Source organism: Odocoileus virginianus, chromosome 33 (genome assembly GCF_023699985.2).
Source record: "Odocoileus virginianus isolate 20LAN1187 ecotype Illinois chromosome 33, Ovbor_1.2, whole genome shotgun sequence".
Lineage (NCBI taxonomy): Eukaryota > Metazoa > Chordata > Mammalia > Artiodactyla > Cervidae > Odocoileus > Odocoileus virginianus.
The window spans coordinates 9,433,735-9,455,162 of NC_069706.1; the positions used below are offsets into that span (position 1 = coordinate 9,433,735).

The following is a 21,428-nucleotide window of genomic DNA, read 5'->3' on the forward strand; positions in this document are numbered from 1 at the left end:
GCCTGGCAGTAGAAATTGCCAAGATATGCTCTCCATCCAGGAAATATCGCGCTTTACAGCTGCCCCATGCTGTGCTGGGAAGGAGGGCTTTAGGGAGCTTCAAAGACGATGAAGTAATTGATTGCTACTTGCAGCAAATAACCCATAAGCTGTTGCTGGGTTGATGGAGAAATGGTTACTTAATTTTCTTCAAAGGATTGATTTGACTGTCAGGAGAAGCAGCCAACCTAATTGAGTGTGCCAGTCCACACCCTCAGTGGCAACCACCACATCTCTTTCTCGTTTTGACTTTGGAATGCCGTGGGCGGTGCGTGAAGTCTCCCCTCAGTGTTCACCAGGCTCGAGAAGGTGCAGGGGTCACCCGGACAGAACCGTTTTCCTTTGATGGGTCTGTCGGGTCACCAGTCAGTCCCTGTGGCGCCAGCTCTGCTGGGTTCCATTTGAATCAGCACAGGTCTTCCTTTCCTTGGCACTCAGGGTAGCTCCCACGGAAACATGTGTGTGTCTCTGATGCCCCAGGATGGCAATCGTTTTCAGTTTTGTAGTGGATGTTGATGGAGTGGTGACAGTGGGAGATGGATCGCGCTTTCCCAGCGGGCTTCTTCTGATTGATATCCTTGTACCGCCTGCGCCGGCCTCTCCCCCCACAACACCCCCTCAGAGAGCCAACTGGAGCCCGATGATTCATCACTTGCTTCCCAGCCCTGCATTACTGGTCAGTTAAGACCTCTGTCCTCAGCTGCTTCCCGTTATCAGAGAGCCACACCAGACTGGTTTTCCCTGGGGTCGCTGTCAATGCTGTCTTCAGTGCCACCGGGTAGCTTCTTGGTCTCACAAGGCTGCCATCTGCCCACTCGTCTGAAGGCCTCATGAGGGCAGGGGCTCGGCCCGCCCCACTCCTCCAGTATCCTTCTGCGCCAGACTGGAGCCCTGGGGTGGCAGATACCCAGTGGGCCTGAAAGAGGTCCCAGGTCGCTGCTGGAAGGGGACCACCAAGTGCCAGTGAAGGGGGACCTTGCCCAGGAGCACACGGCAGGTTTTTCAACTTGACCACGGGATCAAACCCCTGGGATCTGCCTGCTGAGAGCTCGGGTCCTCTAACTGTCCCCTTGCAGGACCTAGCCAGCATCTTCCACCCTTGAGAGCTAGCCCAGATCGGGTGTGCCCCTTCTTCTGAAGGAAACAAGGGTCACTCCTCTCTGCAGCCTCGTCCTAAAGACTAGAACCCCAGGTCCCAGTCAGCTTGTTCAGGATGCTGTGGAGGCCACACGTGTCACTCTGGCTTCATAGCTCATCAATAGGGCATGTGTCCTCAAGGATGTTACTTGATGCCCTGCAGTTGTGTGTCCTTGGGAATCAGTGAACCACTCTTCCTCTGTAGGATCCCAGGAACTTGTCAAGTAGGGAGCTCAGCGCCTGGCCCAGAGAAGTTCTGGTCAGCAGCTGGGAAGGGGGACCTCTGTCCAAAGACACGGCCCTGACAGTCTTTCAGCTCGTGGTTCTAGAGGGCCACAGCCCCAAATAGCTGTGTGTCCCCACCGGACACCACCACCAACCCCCCAGGGAAGCCAGCCATCCCATCCTCTTAGTTCACTCTGCGAGCGCCCGAGGGCCCTGCAGCTGCCTCCTTGCTCATCCCTGGAATGCCTGCAGGTCTGGAAGAGAAACCCAGTGGGCTCTGGGATCCATTGAGAGGCCAGGACCACACATTCCTTGCAAAAGGACTCAGATGCTTTTTGGCTCAGAGAGGAAATCCTGGTCTATCAGTGGCTAATGCTCCCCCTGTGGGCATGTTATCTTGGAATCCCAGGGTGAGCCTGCCTTCCTCAAGGAATCTGTACCTTGTTCTCAATCCTTCCTGACCTCTGACTCACAGCAGGTGCCTGGAAGACTTGGTAGTGTTTACAGAGTTGGTAATCTAAACTCCAGCTGTGGTGGTGCTCCCAGAATTGGCCCTAAAGTCCAGGGTATTGGATTTCAAAGCGCTGGAATTCAAGCTGGCCTGGAAATCTTGCCGTAAGGATAAAGACCTCGATTCTAAATGTATTTGGAGCTACCAAGCCAAGAATTAAATTATAGTATTGGCATCCGTGTGTTTTTATGAAGGGATCATTTAAATACAGCAAGAGTCAATCAGCCCCGTTTATTGCTCTGTAATGAGCTATAGCCTGTCAGAGAGAGCCTTGGAGGAAGGCTTCAGTCCAGGGACTGAAAGGACAGCCTTCAATATGGAAGGACCAGAAGACGCTAGCATCCTTCTGTAGGGGACAAGTACTTCTTCAGTGCCTGCCACTGCCCAGCCTCTCTCCTGGGGTTTCAGCGTGGAGTGGGACAGGTCAGGCCCTGCCTTCTTGGGGCTTCTGTCCAGACTAGGGAGCAGGCCTCAGGACCCCTGGGTGCTGGCAGGCCTTGGGGTGCAGCAGTGAGCTAAGGTGGGTAGATGTTCTAGAGAGTAACTGGGTGTGTGGGCCCACCACCCCACAAGAGTTCTGAGAAGCAACCAAAATCCATGATTCATTTTCTCCCTCTGAAGAGCATGGCTTCCTTAGTCTAGAGCCTGCCTCCAGCAAGCGAGAGGCAAGAGGGTTCTGACCAGTGAGTCAGGGCTCCAAAAAGTCAGAGTGCTTCCTGGCAACAGCCACTGCTGACGGAGACCACCTGGGCCTGGCCCCAGGCCTCTTTCAGATCCCCTGGTGGTCCTGCCAGGCTTATAAGTAACCTGAGATGCAGAGAGGGAGGTGGCTTGTCCAGGATCACACAGCTTTTAGTGGCAGAGCTGGGATTTAAACCCAGGTCGCTATGGCTCCACAACCCAAGTTGTTTTCACCCAGATGAGTTGCCCTCATTCTGCACTTCCTGGCAAGGGGGCTCTTTGGTGACTTGTCCTCTCCTCCTCTTCTTTCTCAGCATCTTAAAATTCTGTTGGAGAATGGCTGCATTCCTTTCCTCTTTAATCTGCTAAACACTGCAGGACCTTCTGTGCATCCCAGATCATCAGCCCCAGGCTGTTTTTCCAGGCTGGTCTTCCATGATGTGGTATGCAGCCCTTTAGTGGTGCTGGAAGAATGTGTCAATTTTAAATGTGCCTGGATACAGCACTAAATTACAATAAATCACAGGTGCAACTCTCTAGTGCTGAGTAACAAACCACCCTAAAATATAGTCGCTTTTTAAACAGCTACAACTGGTTTTGTTTTTTTTTTAATCATTCATTTTGCTCAAAGATCTATAATTTGCCCAGAGCTCAGCAGCTCGTCTCTGCTCCACATGGCACCCTCTGGAGACTAGAGGGTGAGCTGGGGGCTGGGGGCCCAGGGCCTGGGCTTTTCTCAGTCATGTCTCCATGACAGCTTAGACTTTCTAACAGCATGCTGGACACGTTCCAAGCGTTTTTGTGCCCTGGCCTCAGAAACCATACAGGATCCCCTCCACTGTGCTCTGTTGGTCTAGATCATCACAGAGGACTGCCCCCCACCACCACCCCCCGACCCCCGCCGCCCAGGCTCAAGGAGAAAGGACATAGACACTGCCACCTGATGGGAGGAGGGACAAGGTCACACTGGAAGAAGAGCGTGTGGGAGGGGGAGGGTTTTTTGTTTGGGTTTGGTGTTTGGTCTTCAATTGGGGTGTGCGAGTTTTCTCTGGTTGCCCCATGGCACACGGGCTGTTAGTTCCCCGACCAGGGATTGAACCCTCGTCTCCTGCACTGGACCACCGGACTGCCAGAGAAGTCCCTTGGGCGAGTATTGCCGTGGCCATCTCTGGAAAGTGTAGTCCACACGAAAATACATTTCGGTACCCCTCAGGTCCTTCTGTCACATCAAGGAGCAGGTCCGAGATTGGTACTTGCTTGTCTTAGAACTTCTCTAACTGCTGATAACCTTTTTTATCAAAAGAGTAGGCTTTTGGCTCTGGTTTAACCAAAAAAAAAGCTCTTTTAAATCTATTTTCACAGTCACCTTATATGTTGTAATTCTGGTTTTCCATTCATGGTCATGACACAAAGTTTCCTTTTAAAATATGTTTTAAAAAAAATAAAAAAATAAAATATGTTTATTTTAGTAAAGCATGAGTGCTTTCAAGAGAAAAATTTAGCACAAGTTCTACTTTGCCGCTGTAGATTTACTCTCACATATGTACATGAGTAAGGCTGTTTCTTTGTCTGTTGTAGCAGAAACTAATAAACAACCTGAATGGCCATCAACTGGGAACTGTTAAATAATTTAGAGTCACATCTACTGTGGGAGGGGGCTTCCCTGGTGGCTCCGTGGTAAAGAATCCGCTTGCCAAGGCAAGAGACGTGGGTTTGATCCCTGGGTCAGGAAAATCCCCTGGAGGAGAAAATGGCAACCCACTCCCGTATTCTTGCCTGGGAAATCCAATGGACAGAGGAGCCTGGTGGGCTACAGTCCATGGGGTCACAAAGAGTCGGACACGGCGGAGCATGCAGTACAGTGAGAGAGGATGCAGCTGTGAAAATCAGTGAGGAGCTGGGTGCTGATGTATCGCCGAGATCCGGGCTTCAGTGGCAGAAGCACGAGGGGTTGTGTAGCGTCTGTGAAGGAGGATCTGTAGCTGCGTGCGCTCTTGTAAATTCATGGTGGTGGCTTAGTCGCTAGCTCGTGTCCAACTCTTTGTACAGTCCATGCGCTGTAGCCTGCCAGGCTCCTCTGTCCGTGAGATTCTCCAGGCAAGAATACTGGAATGGGTGGCCTTTCCTTCTCCAGAGGATCTTTCCGACCCAGGGCTCAAACCTAGGTCTCCTGCTTTGCAGACGGATTCTTTATCACTGAGCTACCAGGGAAGCCCTGGAAATTCATAGTGGTTGGGTAACAAGAAGTCAAGTGGTTGTCTCTGGGGAAGAGGACTCAGGAGATTTACGATTGAGTCTAAAAAATTCCACACCTTTTAAAATGGGAACATGTGAATGTGTTATCTATTTAAAGAGATTGATAGGGTTAATTTTTTTTAAACGGTAGCAGTTTATATGTTTATTATTTTCAACTTTTTATTTTCTTTATATTTTGGCCACACTGTGAGGCCTTTGAGCTCTTAGTTCCCCAACCAGGGATCAAACCCGTGCCCCCTGCAGCGGGAGCACGGAATCTTAACCATTGGACTGCCAGGGAAGTCCCGCTTAATGTTTTCAAATAAAATGGCAAATCTTCCCCTCCCCACCCCCTTAGAAATCAATGAACCTAAAGGTGGGAGGAACTTGTCACTTCTCCCTGGAGGGAGGTTCCTTCTCGGTCCTGGGGTGCGATGAAGACAACTCTCATCCCACCTGGTCTGCCCTCTGGGCTCTGTCCCTCCCCAGGTGGAGACTTGGTCTGCATGATGGTTTGTGGTCGAGAGCCCTAGCCTCCCTGCCGGCCCCCCAAGCCCTTGAGGCAGCGCCAAGCCTCATTCTTCACGGTCTGGTTCCCTAATGCAGGATCTAACACCCACATGTTTGTTGAACTGGACACCAGGGCTTCTTCAGCTCACACGTCTGGCCAGTTTGGAAACGTGCACACCTGTGCACCAGGAGGCCCCGTTGGTCTCTTGCCGTCGCCCAGAGCTCAGTGGCTGGCACCACACTTTGGGATCGGGGGGTGTGAGTGGGTGGTGGGGAGGCAGCGTGCCGATGGCCAACAGCTGGGCCTGGGGCTGCTTCCCAACCCTGCTGGGCCCCAGGAGGACCTGAGGCCCTCTGTGTAGCAGTGTGGAAAGAGAGTCACTTATCCCCTCACTTAAGCACACAAACAACCTGATGTTGTTGTTATTTAGTCACGCTAAGCCGTGTCTGACTCTTTTGTGACCCCCATGGACTACAGCCCTCCAGGCTCCTCTGTCCGTGGGATTTCCCAGGCAGAAATACTGAGTGGGTTGCTATTTCCTTCTCCAGGGAATCTTCCCGACCTGGGGATTGAACCCACATCTCCTGCCTTGGCAGGCAGATTTTTTTTTTTTTTTAAACCACTGAGCCACACCAGGGAAGCCTGCACAAACAACTTACCTCTTTGAAAAAATCAGAACACTCCATATGGACTAAAACAGCCTTGACCCTTAGCCTCAGTCCCACCACCTCCCCTCCAAAGAGGTAATCACTCTGCACCCTGCCAGGCATTTTCTTAAGTTTTTCTTTTACATATATATGCTTGAGTTCGTAGAAAATACACAGGATTGTCCTGTGTGGTTTGACTTTACAGAAATTGTGTCACAGCCTGTCATGCTGCAACTTTTTCCACTCAGTTTTTGAGACTGAACTTTGTTGAAACATCCAGAGATCTCATTCACTCCTTGTCCTTGCCATATGTTTTTGTTGTTTTTTTTTTTTTTAAATAAGCTTTCCTTTCTCACTGGACATCTAGGTCATTACATACCCAAATCTCACCGTAAACATCCTTATTCCTGTCTCAGCCCAGGTGGGCGTTTTCCTGGAAATGTACCCATTGCTGGGTCAAAGAGTATAAAACTTTCAGCTTTAATAAATAATGCTGATTTGCCCTTCCAAATGGCTATGTTAATTTATTCTACCAGCAGTATTTAAGAATATCAGGTTTTCTACGGCCTCACCAATACCCGATGTTATCTTAACACTTATTTTTGCCAGTAGGTGGGATCCTGTTTTCATTTGTTTCCTGGTTTCGCAGGAAGGCTAGCACTTGTGTGTGTGTGTGTGTGTGTGTGTGTGTGTGTTTATTCTCTTGTCCGTGAATGGCCTGTGGAGTTCTTCATATTTTCGACTTTGTTCATCTTTTGCCTCTTAAAGAGATATGTTGAAAATTTTTCCCCCAGTCTGGTTATAAAGTTGTTCATTATCCATGAGCTAAATTTTAATTCTGAGGTAGTCAGTTTATCAGTCTTAATCTTATTTATTTGTATGTATTGATTCTTCATTTTTAGAGAAATCCTTTCCTGCTCCTAAGGTCACATGAATAGTCTGTGTTTTCTGATAAATGTCTGTAGATTTAAAGAAATAGAGTCCTTGGCGCCACCCCTTTGGAATGAAGTTGGTGGGAGGACGCTGGAGACCAGATTGGCTGAGAGATGTAAAGAACCTGCCTGCCAATGCACAAGACACGGGTTCGACCCCTGGGTCGGGAAGATCCCCTGGAGAAGGAAATGGCACCCCATTCCAGTATTCATGCCTGGGAAATCCGATGGACAGAGGAGCCTGGCGGGCTACAGTCCATGTGGTCGCAGAGAGTCGGACCCGCCTGAGCACACGTCATGCACGCACCGTAGGGATGGCCCGTCACCCACACTGGCGCCCCTGACGGCAAGCCAGCCCTCAGAGGCAGGCAGGGTGGTTCAGAAGGCCGCACGCCCCCCGACAGAGCTGCCTGCCGCTAGCGTCCTCCCCACGAGGTGCCCCTCCCTCCCGGCACCTTGGTACCTGGCACCGCTCCCCCCGGCTCAGAGTGAAATCCGCAGCTCTCTTCGGAGTCCTTCTCCGATGGGCATGCCCACCGCCAGTGAGTGGAGCAGCCCGGGGAGAGGCAAGGTGCTCCAAGCGTCCCCTGAGACGCCGCCCCGGAGGCCCACAGAGGTCACCCCGACCAGACTCCCTCCATCTCCCCCAAAGGATGCCCGGGTGCCCTTCTGCTCAGCCCGTGGAAGCCGCTTCATTTCTCCTTAACTGCCCCCACAGCTTCTGAAAAGCCAGGGGCTCCCTCCCTCTCAGGGCCGTCCTGTCTCACTGGTGACAGTTGCCTTTTAGTTTTCTTGTGAAATCTCTCACGGGGCTTTGATGTCTCAACTGCATTTCTGAAAGTTGTTCCGCTTTGGGGTTTTGTCCTTCCTTTTGAGTTCTTTGTGGCAGAGGTGGTAGGTCTTTCCTTCCCCCCTGAAGCCCCTAAAGGCCCCTGGGCTTTATGAGGGGGTTGCCTGCTGACACACCCCGCTGACACCCAGACCTTGGCTGTGCCTGCTTTCCGGGCTCACCCGCAGATGAACCTCTTTTGTGAATGTGGGGAAGGAAGAGCAGGTTGTCCTGTTTAGGGGGAAGGGGAGAGGAAAGAAAGAGAAAGGAAAAGAGGAAGGAGAAAACATCCTTTATGAGCTTAGTTTTCTCTTTTTAAAAAGTAAAAGATGCTAATTGGGGAACATGATGTAAGTATTGAGTTAAGAAAGTAAACTCGACCTCTGTGTGTGTGTGTGTGTGTGTGTGTGTGTGTGTGTGTGTGTGTCTGTGTCTGTGTGCGCGTGTGCACGCTCAGTCGTGTCTAGTTCTTTGCCACCCCATGGGCTGTAGCCCTCAGGGCTCCATGGATTTTTTTTTTCAGGCAAGAGTGCTGAAATGAGCTGACATTTCCTCCTCCAAGGGATCTTCCCGACCCAGGAATCGAACCCGGGTCTCTTGTGCCTCCTGCATTGGCAGGTGGGTTCTTTACCACTGCGCCACCTGGGAAGCCAAACTCCACGCGCTGCAGAGAAAATGTTTGCAAGAAAGAGTGTGAGGACTTCCATTTCTGAGGATACAGAAGACTAGATGTCTTCTGCATGGGACTAGAAATTCTGGATTAAGTCATTTTTAGAACTCTTGTTAAATACTTGGCTAGATTCCTGGGAAAGGGAGGAAGCTCCTTGCCCTGGAGAATGAGAACGTGCAATCCAGAGAGTTGAGCCTGTCTGGTGCTGGTGTTGGCCAGGGGTTTCTGGCCACGCTAGGTGGTCACATGCTGGGGAGAAAAGGCAGAATCACAAGGCCTGTCACAGCTGCTGGACCGGAAGACATCCCAGGAAGCCAGGATCTCAGACTGTGTGCTCAGAGCGTTGAGCGGAGGTAGTGTGGGAGGTGCGGGCAGGGATCCCTGGCAGAGGAATGAGGAGGGGAGAAGAGGGCAGAGGAGAAATGTGCCCGTCATTCCTCGGGTCTAAATGAAGAGCGAAAATGAGGGGAGGCGAAAACTCGGCAAACTCCTGCGTTTGGGGCCAGGACTGTTACTATCTGTGTTACTTTTCCCCCATCGCCCACCACCAATAAAGTGAAGCCAAATGTTAGGTTACAGGATGTACTGGGGTGCTGACAGTGTTCTACCGCTGGAGTGCCACAGGGCACAGCTCTAAGTTTACCAAAACTTGAACTGTACACTTAAAATGGGTGAGTTTTATGGTATATAAATTCTCTCTCCATAAAACTATTTAACGAAAAAAGAAATCACCCAGCATTCTTCTAATCAGAGATGTCTTTTAATGTTTTGGTATATTTCTCCAAGCCTGTATTTCTTTGTAGGGATACTATCTTTTAACATATCAAACTCACAATTACAGAGTTTTTTACTATCTTGTTCATTTAAACATGTAATGTCTTTCCCGGTGCCGTTGCAATTATTGGTAAATAGGATTTTTTCTTGGGTCTTTAATGTGTATTTCAAAAGTGTATGTTGACTACCTCCTCATTTTAAAATAATTTCAAGCAAATCAGTGATACAGAGGGCAAAAATTAAAGTTCTGTTGATACCACACACACACACACACACACACAGTCCCACCCACCCCCAGTTCTCACTTCCCTCCTCCTAAGTAACCACAGTTCACACTTTGGTTAGACATAACTTTTAAATGGGTATGTAATTTTCCATATGATGGGAAAAAAATCATACTCACGTGGTTCCCCTCTTTGGGGGTATTTCGGTTGTTTCCTAGTTCAGCTATTTCTTTTAAAATATATTACAGAGGATTTCACTGGAAGGAACTCAGAATAGGCCGTAGAGTTATTGGCCCTGTGTTACCATGGTGAGTTCAAAGCCATCAAGGACAGGCACTAAATTAGACATCAAATCTGGGAATAACTTCCAGCCAAGAGAAGGGACCAAGCATAAGCTGAGGGAACCCTGCTAAATGCTTTCCCTACCTGTTCTCATTTTAAGGTATCAAACATCTCCAGATCAGGGACATTATTCCCATTTTACAGGTGGGAAACCGTGGTTTAGAGGGGCCAAGTACCTTGCCCCAAATCACACACCATCTCATGCAGAGCTAGGCTGTAAGTTGTCAGACTCCAAGGTGAAGTGTTGGTGATTCTGTAACCAAGCCGGGGGCTCTTCCTTTCCTGTCTTCACTTAATCTGGGCAAACACAGTCACAGGTGTAAACCACCAATGCCTACAGGGAAGCACTGAAATGTTACTGAGATTCTGGGTTTGTTGGGTGTTTTTTTAGCTACAGTTGCAGTACCTAATTCACAGCCAGTATTGTATAGTAAGTCCCCTACACTCAAACCTTCAAGCTGCCAACTTTGAGAGATACAAACGTGCATTCACTTGTCCCAGCGCGTAAGTTCGTTCACGTCTCTGGCATACACTGACACTCGCGTGCATCCTCAGCGCATGGCTGTGCTTCTGTGTACGTCACTGCACAGGACTGTATAGAGCGCAGTCGTGGAGTGTCTTTTTGTTGAGCCCGGCACGTCCAGAAGCCAGTGTAAAAGCAGCGGGGATGTAGCTGATACGACTGTTGTTTTTAAGGGGCTGTACTGTAAGATTAAAAATGTCTTCTTCATCTTTAGTGTTTGTTTTGTGTGTATTATTTGCGTGAAAAGTATTATAAGTCTAGTAGAGTACATTACTATGTAGCTAACCCTGTTAGTCAGGTACCTAGGCTGACTTTGTTGGACTTACAAACAAATTGGACTTAGAACGTGCTCTCGGAATGGAACTCATTCGTTGTGACTGTACTGGTGCTTTATGTATTTTATATGAGCCGATCCTCACAAACAGTGCTTTGAGTGGGTTGGGCATGATCCCCATTTTCTGGATGAGAAATCTGAAGCCCAGAGAGATATAGAAGGTTGCCCAGCATGACTCAGAGGAGGGACTCTGAGCCCAGTGTGTGTGACTGCCAGGCTGGGCTCTGGCGCCAAGCTGCGCCTCCCAGTGGAACACACACCAGCCCACATGTGTCGCTCAGGCTGTGTGGCGGACTGCACCTCACCCAGCTCTCTGTCCCCCTCCTCCCAGACAACAGCGACCTGATCGCGTGCACGGTGGTCACCAAAGACGGCGGCATGCTCCAGCGGTTCCTGGCTGTCGATATTTACCAGATGAGTTTGGTGGAGCCCGACGTGTCCAGGCTGGGCTGGGGAGTGGTCAAGTTCGCAGGCCTTCTGCAGGTATGATGGCTGAGAAGCCTGGAAGCTTTTCTCCACTGGCTGTACAAACACCCACCAAAGTGTCATCTTTGCAGTCAGGTGCTAATGACATAAGGGCTGCGTGAACAGATTACCCCTGACAGCAGTCAGAACACCTCACAGATAAGGGCCAAGTTCTCTTTAACCAAAACCCACTTCTGACTCCCCTCCTCTGGTATCAGACATGGTGCTTTGCCAGCTGCATGTATGAATAGAATTACGTGTACTATCCTTCCCTGGTGGCCCAGTAGTAAGGAATCTGCCTGCCAACGCAGGGACGCAGGTTCAATCCCTGGGTCAGGAAGACCCCCTGGAGTAGGAAATGGCAGCCCACTCCAGTATTCGTGCCTGAAGAATCCCATGGACAGAGGAGCCTGGCGGGCTACAGTCCATAGGGTCACAAAAGAGTCGGACATGACTGACGCAACTTAGCATGCATGTACTACTTTTAAAAAGTGTACACAGATACTCGAAAGAGGGTGTGTCTATATGTATTTTTTATTCTCTCATGTTGCATGTATTCTAAACTTTGCTTTTTTTCACTCAATGAATGTTTTGGAGGCCTGACTGTGTCAGTCTATGGAGACTTTCTGGTATTCTTGTAACTGCTGCCTGACCACATCCCAAGGCGGAGGTAGTCAGCGCCCTGTGGTTGTTCCCAGCTTTCTTCCTTCACATATGGTGCTGCCGTGAACAAAATTGTCCTGACTGCCTTGTGCACTTGGGCCAGGGTTTCCCTAAGGCAGATACAAAGAAGTTGGGCTGGGCCCGTTTCCTCTCTAGAATGATTGTTGCTGCTGGTGATTTATGGAAGTTCCCGTGTCCTCCATCTCTCCATCAAGCCTGGGCTCTTAAATTGCCAAATGCCAAGCTGGAGCTTAGGTTTTCTTAGTGTTTGTCTAATGATGGGTGACTAATGCCAGCTGGTTGGTTGAAGGAAGCATAGCGCCAGGCAAGTTGAAGACAGCCTTCAAACCCCACGCCCCCACCAGACCCCCTGGGCCTTACTTGCCCTGCGCCGGGCCTGTTTCCTTGTTGGGCAGTCCTGGTTGCTGGCAAGGCCTTGCCGGGGCCAACCCACATCCATCTCCAGTGTGACCCCCCTCCCCGAGAGGACCACCCATGGGTTTGAAGACGCTGTTGCAACTATTTCCCAGCCTCCTCTTTTTCAAGACCTTTCCATTTAAAAAATGTCTTTTACAGAAGGTTGATGTGCACAGCAACTATCTGAAGAAGCTCGCATTTAAAAAAAGACTTCCACGTCGGAGACTGTCCATTAAGTAACTTAGTGCTTCTTCTTATTTATCTAGGCTTATAATCAATTTCCTTTAGAATTTAGTGTCAGGACAGTGTTTTTCTCCCTCAAAGGATTAATACGTGTCGTCCATCAGACAATGAAAGCCACATAAACCTTTTCTTTTGGTCGTCTTCCAGGAGCACCTATTTGTCAGGCTGTTACCATGCGCCAGCCTCTCTCTCCATTTTAAAAGCGTAATATCTCATCTAATCCCCACTGCAACATTCCATGCCAGATGGAATGCCATTGAACAGTCTCTGTCTTGTTTCATGAGCCTTTCCAACATTTCTGCCCCCTCCTCTAGCCTTTGACTTTCATGCCTGTCTCCTGTCCGCTGCCTTTTAACTCAAACTTCAGTGGGAAGCAAATTCTTTGCACAGAATCCATTCTGAGGCTTTGGATCACATTTGTCTTGATACTTGGTCTATGTGAGTCCTTCTCTACCTTTCAAGGGCAACTTCCTTCAAATGTCTCTTTCTCAAAGAGTTAGCTTTTTCCTTTAGGGACCAGAAATTCGTCAGAGACATACAAATAGCTAATGATGCCCTCTTCTTAAGAGAGAGGGCCTCCCTGGCAGCTCAATTGGTCAAGAATCTGCCTTCAATGCAGGAGACCCTGGTTCAGTTCCTGGGTAGGGAAGATCTGCTGGGGAAGGGATAGACTACCCATTCCAGTGTTCTTAGGCTTTACTTGTGGCTCAGATGGTAAAGAATCTGCCTGCAATGCGGGAGACCTGAGTTCGATCCCTGGGTTGGGAAGATCTCCTGGAGAAGGGAAAGGCTACCCACTCCAGTATTCTGGCCTGGAGAATTCCATGGACTGTATAATCCATGGGGTCCCAAAGAGTTGGACGCAACTGAGTGACTTTCACTTTCTTAAGAGAAGCAGGAAAGGAATTGTTAGTAGGTGGAATCATGCCAGAAAGAACTAGGACCTTGGGTTTGTTATCTCTGGTTTCTCAGAAGCAAGAATTGTTAGGGTTTGGGACTTCCCAGGTGGTCCAGTGGTTAAGAGTCCACCTTCCAATGTGAGGGGGGTGTGGGTTCAATTCCTGGTCAAGCACTATGATCCCACAGGCCGCTGGTGTTCTTCAGGTTCACCAGCTGACTCAAGTCTTTCTGGGGACAAGACCAGCCACCACAGCCAGCATCAGCCACTTGCACTGGCTGTGCTTCCCACCCTGTTGTTTCCTGCCAGGCCTGGTCTGGTTTGTGCCCATCCTCAACGCTTGCACTTGGGGAACTGATGGTTTCCTTCAGAGCAAAAGCAAACTTCAGTCTGAGGGCCCTTGTTCTAGAGGAGACGTGGGTCCACAGCCTCCAAGCAGCGACCTTCCTGACAGAACGACCTTCCTAACTGAACCTAATGGAGATCCTTTCTTTGGCCGCTCTCCCCGCCCCAGGACATGCAGGTGACCGGCGTGGAGGATGACAGCCGCGCCCTGAATATCACCATCCACAAGCCTGCGTCCAGCCCCCACTCCAAGCCCTTCCCCATCCTGCAAGCCACCTTCATCTTCTCGGACCACATCCGCTGCATCATCGCCAAGCAGCGCCTGGCCAAGGGCCGCATCCAGGCGAGACGCATGAAGATGCAGAGGATAGCGGGTGAGTGCGGCACCCCTTGCTGGGTGACCTCTGAGCCGTCAGACTGGGTCTCACATTGACCTCGAGCACCCTCGTGACTTTTCTAGGAGAGGACACTCGCGGTGCAGGAGTCAGTTGTGTTTTGGTGAGAGGATGGAGGATCCTAAGCATTTGGTTTCTAGAATGTCTGGGGCTGCTCAAAGAGGTGCAGCCATCCGTGTGGACAATGGTGCTCCCCTCCAGCACACGGCGGCCTCTAACTTATACTTGCAAAGTGCCTTGATTCTCATCTACCACCTCTGACCCTTAAAACCACCCTGGAGCTGAGTAGAGCCTGTTCACCAATTTCATAGATGAGTAAACTGAGGCTTGGTGACTTGCCCAAAGCCACACAGGCAGCTGGTTGGCAGAACCCAAAAGCAGGACTTCCTGCGCTAAAGCCCGTCCCTTCCTCCTCTCCGTTCCCAGCTCTCACGAGAGGCAGCCCTGCCTGATGAGGGGCCTGGGACCCAGCACTGGATTCGCAAGCATCGTTTCACATGGCTCAGGGATGTGGTGAATCAGTGAGGAGGCCCTGCGCCGTCCAGTGTCAGGAAGGCCCCAGCTTTTTTAGAAGTGAAGGTGCTGATGTGAGAGCCTTCCCTTCATCAGGGCAGAAAGCACAGCATCCTCCACGGGGAAAAGGCATTCTATCAACTCCTGAAGTCACCACCAGCCTTTCTCAGGAAACCAGGGCCTTTCAGCTCAAGCACCGAGCAGTCCACTGGGGGGAACGGGCGTGTTCTGAGGGGTCCCCTGAAAATAAACACTGAGAGGGCGGGGTTTCTGGGCATGGTGGGTTCAGTTATTTCCTGCACGTGCTCCGCTGATTGGCGCAGGCCTGCATCACACACAGTCCGCATCTTATTTCTCACTTAGCTGAAACTTGGCCTCCAAAATCATTACAGAAGCATTTTGTAATGTGCAAAGTGACTTAAATCATTCAGTCCTTTCTCTAAAGATTTATTTCCAGGGTGTTTTTTTTTTAATGTAAAGCAATCTCTCACAGTTGGCATAAAGGCTAAATATTTCATTTGAAAATGGAGAATTATGCTGTGAAGTGACTGTTAGAACTAACGCCTTGGGTATTTCTTTCTTCTTTTTTTTTTTGGCCGTGCCGTGCGGCGTCTGGGATCTTAGTTCCCCAATCAGGGATCAATCCTGTGGTCCCCTGTGTTGGAAGTGTGGAGTCTTAATCACTGTACCGCCTGCAAAGTCTCACGCGTTGGGTATTTCTTAAATAAATTTTAAAAGGCCCCTCCACATTTTGCTGTATCGTGAGATTTTCGTGTGGAAGGGAAGACAGCAACAGATACACACACAGAGTCATAAATACACAAGCACAGACGCGTGTGTGTTCTCTCACACACACTCTTCCCTGCACGCATAGATTTGTGAATTTCGTGGCAAAACTGGCCTCATTTGGTTCAGGGTCTGAAACCGTACACAACGCTAAGCCTTGGTGTGGTTTTTGTGCATGGAAACCAAGACTCTGAGGTGAAGATGGGCCTGGCCTTCCTCTCTGAACACCATGCAAGGCGCCCCTTGTGTTTTGAGCCTCAGTCGAGACCCTCGGTGACATGCTGGTCTCCCCAGCTCGAGGCTGTCGGCTGCCTGCCTAGAATCGCCCACGGGATGTGCCTGGCTGGGCCACAGCCACCCAAAGTCTCATCACCTACACGCCCATCGTACGTGCTGAGCTTGAACCACGGGTTTGTTTGAACATAGCCCTCCTGGACCTTCCGATCCAGCCGACGACCGAGGTCTTGGGGTTTGGACTCGGCTCATCTTCAGCGCAGCACCTGCCCTTCCGCTTCTACGACCAGTGCCGCCGGGGCAGCAGCGACCCCACTGTGCAGCGCTCTGTGTTCGCCTCTGTGGACAGGGTGCCAGGTAAGCCAGCCCCCCCCACACACACCACCTCCTGTCCCCTCCAGGGGGTGGGAGAGGGTTGATTCCAGGACCTTCTGTATCTCGAGCATTCGTAAGCATCCCTTCCCCTCTCAGAAACCCAGCTTCTTAGAACTTATCAAAGTCCAGTGCAAGATCAGACACAAGCCCCAGAAAGAAATCTTGGCTTTCCCTTTGATGTTCCATCACTGGGGTTTGGTTTTCCAGAGATTTGTTTGAGGATGTTTGAGGATGTAGAAGAGCTTCTCAGAATTAAGACTAAAACTTTCTTGGAAGTTTCTTGGAAATACTTAGAGTATTAGTAATGAGGTTGTGGAAGAGTCATTTCCTTTTCCATGTAGGTTGACTAGAAAGATTTGGTGTGTGTGGTTCCTGTTTAAGCCCCTAAAGAAGTGAGAATTCAGAAGAAGGTCCTGCTGCCCACGGGGTGACTGCCACTGTCTTTTTTCTGGGAGCTTCTCTTCCCACTTTCACCAAAGTACAGCTCTAACTTTCCTCCCCGCCTATCTGAAAGAGAAGCATGAATAGAAAATTCAAAGTCTCCAGTGGAGCTGCAAGCACCGCTTCTCCACAAGGGCCAGTGGGCTCCCCCTTCCTGTTCTGATATGTCTGCACCCTGACCTCTCACAAGAGAACCTTGCCCTTGTTTACAGAACTTCAGAAAACTGGCCAAGCTGTTCCCTGCAACTTCACCCCTCCAGGCTTAGGGCTTCACACCTCAACTGCAAATGTTGCGAAATGTTTTCAAAAGCAGTTACCCAATTAAGAATCAAATGGGGTCAATAGAACCTGACCCAAACCAGGGTCCCTGTTTCCCTTCCACCTCACATTTCGTTCTTCGATTTGATTCATTGATTTTAGAAATATAGTATATGCTGTACATGCTAAGTCGTTTCAGTTGTGTCCAACTCTTTGCGACCCTATGGATTGTGGCCTGCCAGGCTCCTCTCTCCATGGGATTCATATAGTTTATGCTATAAGCATATGACTTCTTAAAACCCAAACAGGACATGATAAAATGAAAAATAAGACTGCCTGGCCCCAGAAGTGACCATGGTTAAAAGTTTCTTGCATGTCCTTCCAGACATGTTTTGCTTGTCTGTTTTTATACCCCGGGCTTATGCCGTATGTGTGATTCTGCATCTCGCTGTGTTCGATTATTGACGAGTCAGCGTTACATGAAAGCATGTGTAAGCCGACTTCATGCTCCTTCACTGTGGTATAGTTTTTTTTCATATGGATGGACCCAAAGAATCTTCTGTAACATTTCATGCTGATGGGCATTGGACGCTGGTCACTGACTGGACAGCGATGCTGGTCATTTCCAGCTTCTTGCTCATCCATCGTCACAGTGAATCTCCTTGGGGTATTCTTGTTGTAAGTGTGCAAATGTCATGTGTCAGTGGGATAAATACCCAATGGTAGATCTGCCAAGTCAAAGGGGAGGTTTTTTTCATCTTAATATATGTAGTCCCAGAAAAAGTGCGCCAGTTCACTCTGCCACCCACAGCCTGCGATTGCTTCCATTGTTAAATCCGGTCTTAGGTTTCGAGACTGACTGTAGTCCTGCCTGTTTTCAGCCGTGAAACGTGAGACGGTTCTGCCTGCTGAGGGGTCTGGAGGGTTCTTTGTTAAAAATTCTCCAGATTGGGACTTCCCTGGTAGTCCATTGGTTGAGAGTCTGCTTTCTAATGCAGGGGACTCGGGTTTGATCCCTGGTGGGGAAACTGGGATCCCACATGCCACGGAGCAGCTAAGCCTGTGAATCCTAACTACTGGGCCTGTGCACCACAACTAGAGAGTCCAGGAGCCGCATCAGAGAAAGGTCCCACATAATGCAGTGAAAATCCCGTGTGCTGCAACCAAATAAATAAACATTAAAAAAAAATTCCCCAGATTGCTTCATGCTCTGTAGAGATGGTTGCTAAGTAGACATAAATGATGACCATAAGTCTAGGTTAACTAAATACAGACTGGCCTGGTAAGAAATCGTTTCTTTCTTCCTTTCCTTTTTTTTTCCACACAGTTATAATTCTTTTTTTTTTTTTTTTTTTCCTGGCTGCACAGGATGTGGGATCTTAGTTCCCCAACCAGGGATCAAACCTGCACCCCTTGCATTGGAAGGGCAGAGTCTAACCCCTGGACTGCCAGGGAAATCCCACACACAGTTGTAATTTTATTATAACATGTCTATAAGCACCTCTTTGTAATTTTTTTTAATTAAAATGTAATTGATGTGCAAGATTCTGTGAGTTAAGAAACCATTTCTTTGGGTCATCAGGGCTTCTTTGAGCTCAGGAAGTAATGGGTTAAGGAGGAAAGCTTGGTCCTCCTTTCCACTCCCTCGTCTTTGGAACAAGGCGAGCGTAAAGTTATAAACAGAGCCAAATGTCAGGTTCTTGGGCGTCCACAGGATCCCCCCCCACCGTTTGCAGATGGCCATGCGATCACTTCTTCCATCCCACTGGACCTCCAGAGAGGGGCCAGGCTGTCCGGTGCCAGGGATGGCAGCCTACCTTTGCTGCCCTGGACCTTCCTTGCAGAGGGCTTGGCGCAGCTGGCATGCACGGTGTCTTCCTGCTGGTCCCGGGGTCAGGGCACCAGCTGGGACTGTATCACAGGAAGCTCCTGAAAGCGACCACCCACCCCTCAGCAGTGTCTCCCCCCGGCAGCCCTTGGCAGGGCGGGTGGTGGGGAACGTTCTCAGAGATGCGGCCGCAGGACGGCTGCTCCAGGGCCTTGGGTAGAGAGGCCTGGCTGCCCTCCTGTCCTCGCCTGGGCCAGAGATGCGACCTAAAGAGCCAGTGGAAAATGCTGAGGCTTGGCATGACTCAGAGAGAGTCAGCGTTCCCTCAAAGAGGGGACCCCGCCCGCCTCCCGGTGGCTCACCACCTGCTGCCTCAGAATCTGACCCCACAGCCGCCCAGCATCTTGGCATCATCCCTCATCTTTTCTCTTCGTTCTCCCACACCCACGTCTCCAGAACATACCGGGTCTTTCTCCCTCTCTCGGCCCCCAGCACTTCTCCCCTCTTCACGGCAGCAGCATCCACATGCTCCCTGGCTTCCAGGCTCATCCTCTCCCTTCCACGCAGCCAGAGGGATCTTTCTAGAACAAAAATCACATCACATCATGCCTCTCCCTGCCGCCCTCCTGTAGCTTCCTCTTTGCATTTAGAACAAAATCCAGGTCTCTCGTTCTGACCTTGCATGCTCGCTGTGCCATGAGCCCCGGCGAACCTCTCAGACGCAGCTCTCCCGAAGCCTTCACCCCGTCCCCTGCCCGAGCCCCCACCCTTGCTGTTCCTCCAAGTCAGTGTGTCTCCAGGTTTGAGTCTCAGGATCCCTCCTTTGTGTTTTTTTTTTTTTTTGGCTGTGTGGCATGTGGAATCTTAGTTCCACAACAGAGGATCAAACCCGTGCTCCATGCAGTGGAAGCGTGGAGTCCTAGCCACTGGATCACAAGGGAAGGCCCAGCACCACTTTATACTCTTTGAAAAGTATTAAGGAACCCAAAGATCTTTAGTTTGTGTGGATTGTACTTACCCATATTTCAGCTATTGGAAATTAAAACTGAGAAATACTTTAAAAATGTATTTGTTTAAAAAATAACAATAACCCATCCTATGTAAAGCAGTAAATAACATAGTTCTTTATGAACCATAAGTCTGTTTTACAAAACAAAACAAAAGTGAATATTATATTTTTGCAAGTCTCTTTAATATCTGGCTTAATAGACAACAGCTGGGTTTTCTCATGGCTGCTGCTGCTTTCAATCTGTCATGCTGGCCTGGACTCCGGAAAGCTCCTCTGCGTCCTCCTGGGAGGAGTGTAAAAGGAAAATGCCGTTGTCATCTTTATGAGAGTTCTGACCCTGGGAGGCGCCCCCAGGGTTCCTCAGCTCATGCTTTGAGAACCACCGCAGGAGCTCACTGCTCTCTCCTGCCCCAGGGCCTTGGCCCTGCATGCTGCCCAGTAGATCTGCGTGTGGCCACTTCCTGATGATCCCTCGGGCTTCAGTCTGCATGCCGCCTCCTCAGAGAGGCCTTCCCTGATCCCTGCTGCCCCGCTCCACCCCGTCACATTAGCCTCCGTGGCCCGGCGGCTCTGTACCCAGCCAATATATTTGGGTATCTTCCTCCCCCCAGGAAGAGTGTCACTCCCGCGGGGACCTGTAGTGTCCCCTTCACATGGCGCCTTCATTCAGCCTTCACCCAGTGAGGAGTGAGCCTCCGTCCTCAGTCTCTGCACAGCCTCAGGGCAGCGCCCACCCGATGCCCTTCTCCCTGCGAGAACGCCAGGGAGACGAGGAGTTCCCGCAGGGGCCCCAGACATTGGGTGGTTTAGGCTGTGGCACTTCGGCAGGGGGCACCAGGGAGCTGAGACCCAGCCCCAGGTCTTCAGCGGCAGCCCCCTGCCTCAACTTCGGTGCTGTCACCGAAGCGAGTGAGATGCAAGTCCTGTCAGTTTCATGTAAGTCACCGCGCTCACCTTCCTCAAAGGGTTTGCCGGAGGGCTCCTCGCAAGCCCGGCCCAGGTTGGCCTGCGATGCTGTGGCATCCGTACCTGCCGTCCGGGTGTTGCTCTGTGTCTGTCCCTTGCATGGACCACACTGTGGCAGCGTACCTCCGCCTGGAGAATAGCTGACAAGGGAAAAACCACGGCTGGCCGCCTGTCCCCGGGGTGGCTGCCGGAGGAGCTAGCTGGCTTGATCGTGACACGTCTCCTGCTGTTCTCTGCAGGCCTGGGGAGTTGTCACAGAGCCGTTTCTCTTCCCCTTTCAAAGCTCTACATGATTATATTTGATGAGCACATACCTTTCATTTCCTTGGATGAGATGTTAAAGTAGAATATAAATCAGGGCTAATAGGCGACTGGCCACTTTGGTGTATTTTTCTTCTCCCATTTGGCTATGAAAACAATCACAAATTCTATTCATTGGCCAGTTTTATGTTTATGGCTCTCGTCCCCACAGAATGTTCAGCTCCGGGAGGGCAGAGGCCGTGAGCGTGGCTGGCCAGGGAGGGAGGGCAGTGGCCGGTGTGCTGGGTGGGCAGTGGCCAGTGTGCTGGGTGGGCGGGCGCAGCCGGGGCTGGAGTCCAGCTCTGCGGTCAGTGCTCCGTGGCTGGTGCCTTCCAGGACCCAGTCCATTGACCCATGGTGACAGCCGACTGCCAGAACCTGCGAGGAGGGGGCGGGGTGTCCAAAACTAGCCCACAGGGCAGCCTTTCCATAGACAACCGTGGGCCAGCAGACCCCAGAGCAGAGGCTGTTTCCGGAAGTGACCCTGGGCATCAGAGGGCAGTGGCCTCCAATCTGAGGGCCAGGGCTCTGGCCTCCCCAAGCCAAGCAGACCCCCTCTCCTGGACTCCTTCTGGCCCAGGGGCTGCTCTCAGGCATTCACCTGGGGGTGGGGGTGGGGGAGCTGGTGACAGACCACCGTAGTCCCCCTTGGCTGGGTCCTGCCCAGGCCCTGCCGAA

General features: G+C 50.6%; 1 protein-coding gene and 1 long non-coding RNA gene across 11 annotated transcripts in view; one reads left to right on the top strand and one right to left on the bottom strand.

Moving 5' to 3' along the window:
- CLEC16A (C-type lectin domain containing 16A) overlaps positions 1-21,428 on the top strand; it is a 232,017-nt gene that overhangs the window by 157,416 nt on the left and 53,173 nt on the right. For 5 of the 9 annotated variants that reach the window (XM_070460733.1, XM_070460735.1, XM_070460734.1 and 2 more), the window contains exons 19-21: positions 10,946-11,097; positions 13,815-14,019; positions 15,766-15,930. In XM_070460733.1, coding sequence (XP_070316834.1) covers positions 10,946-11,097; positions 13,815-14,019; positions 15,766-15,930 — 522 coding nt within the window. Of the gene's footprint in view, positions 1-10,945; positions 11,098-13,814; positions 14,020-15,765; positions 15,931-16,289; positions 16,311-16,601; positions 16,837-18,015; positions 18,193-21,428 lie in introns of those variants that run through there. The other 4 variants (XM_070460739.1, XM_070460738.1, XM_070460741.1 and 1 more) reach the window with 4 other exon arrangements.
- Positions 19,646-21,113, bottom strand: LOC110129285 (uncharacterized). 2 transcript variants are annotated; one of them, XR_011485381.1, is made up of 3 exons: positions 20,765-20,986; positions 20,439-20,590; positions 19,646-19,767 (listed from the first exon to the last, which is right to left on the bottom strand). It is a non-coding gene; the product is annotated as an uncharacterized lncRNA (long non-coding RNA). The 2 variants fall into 2 exon arrangements; XR_002311442.2 differs by having other exon boundaries at positions 20,439-21,113.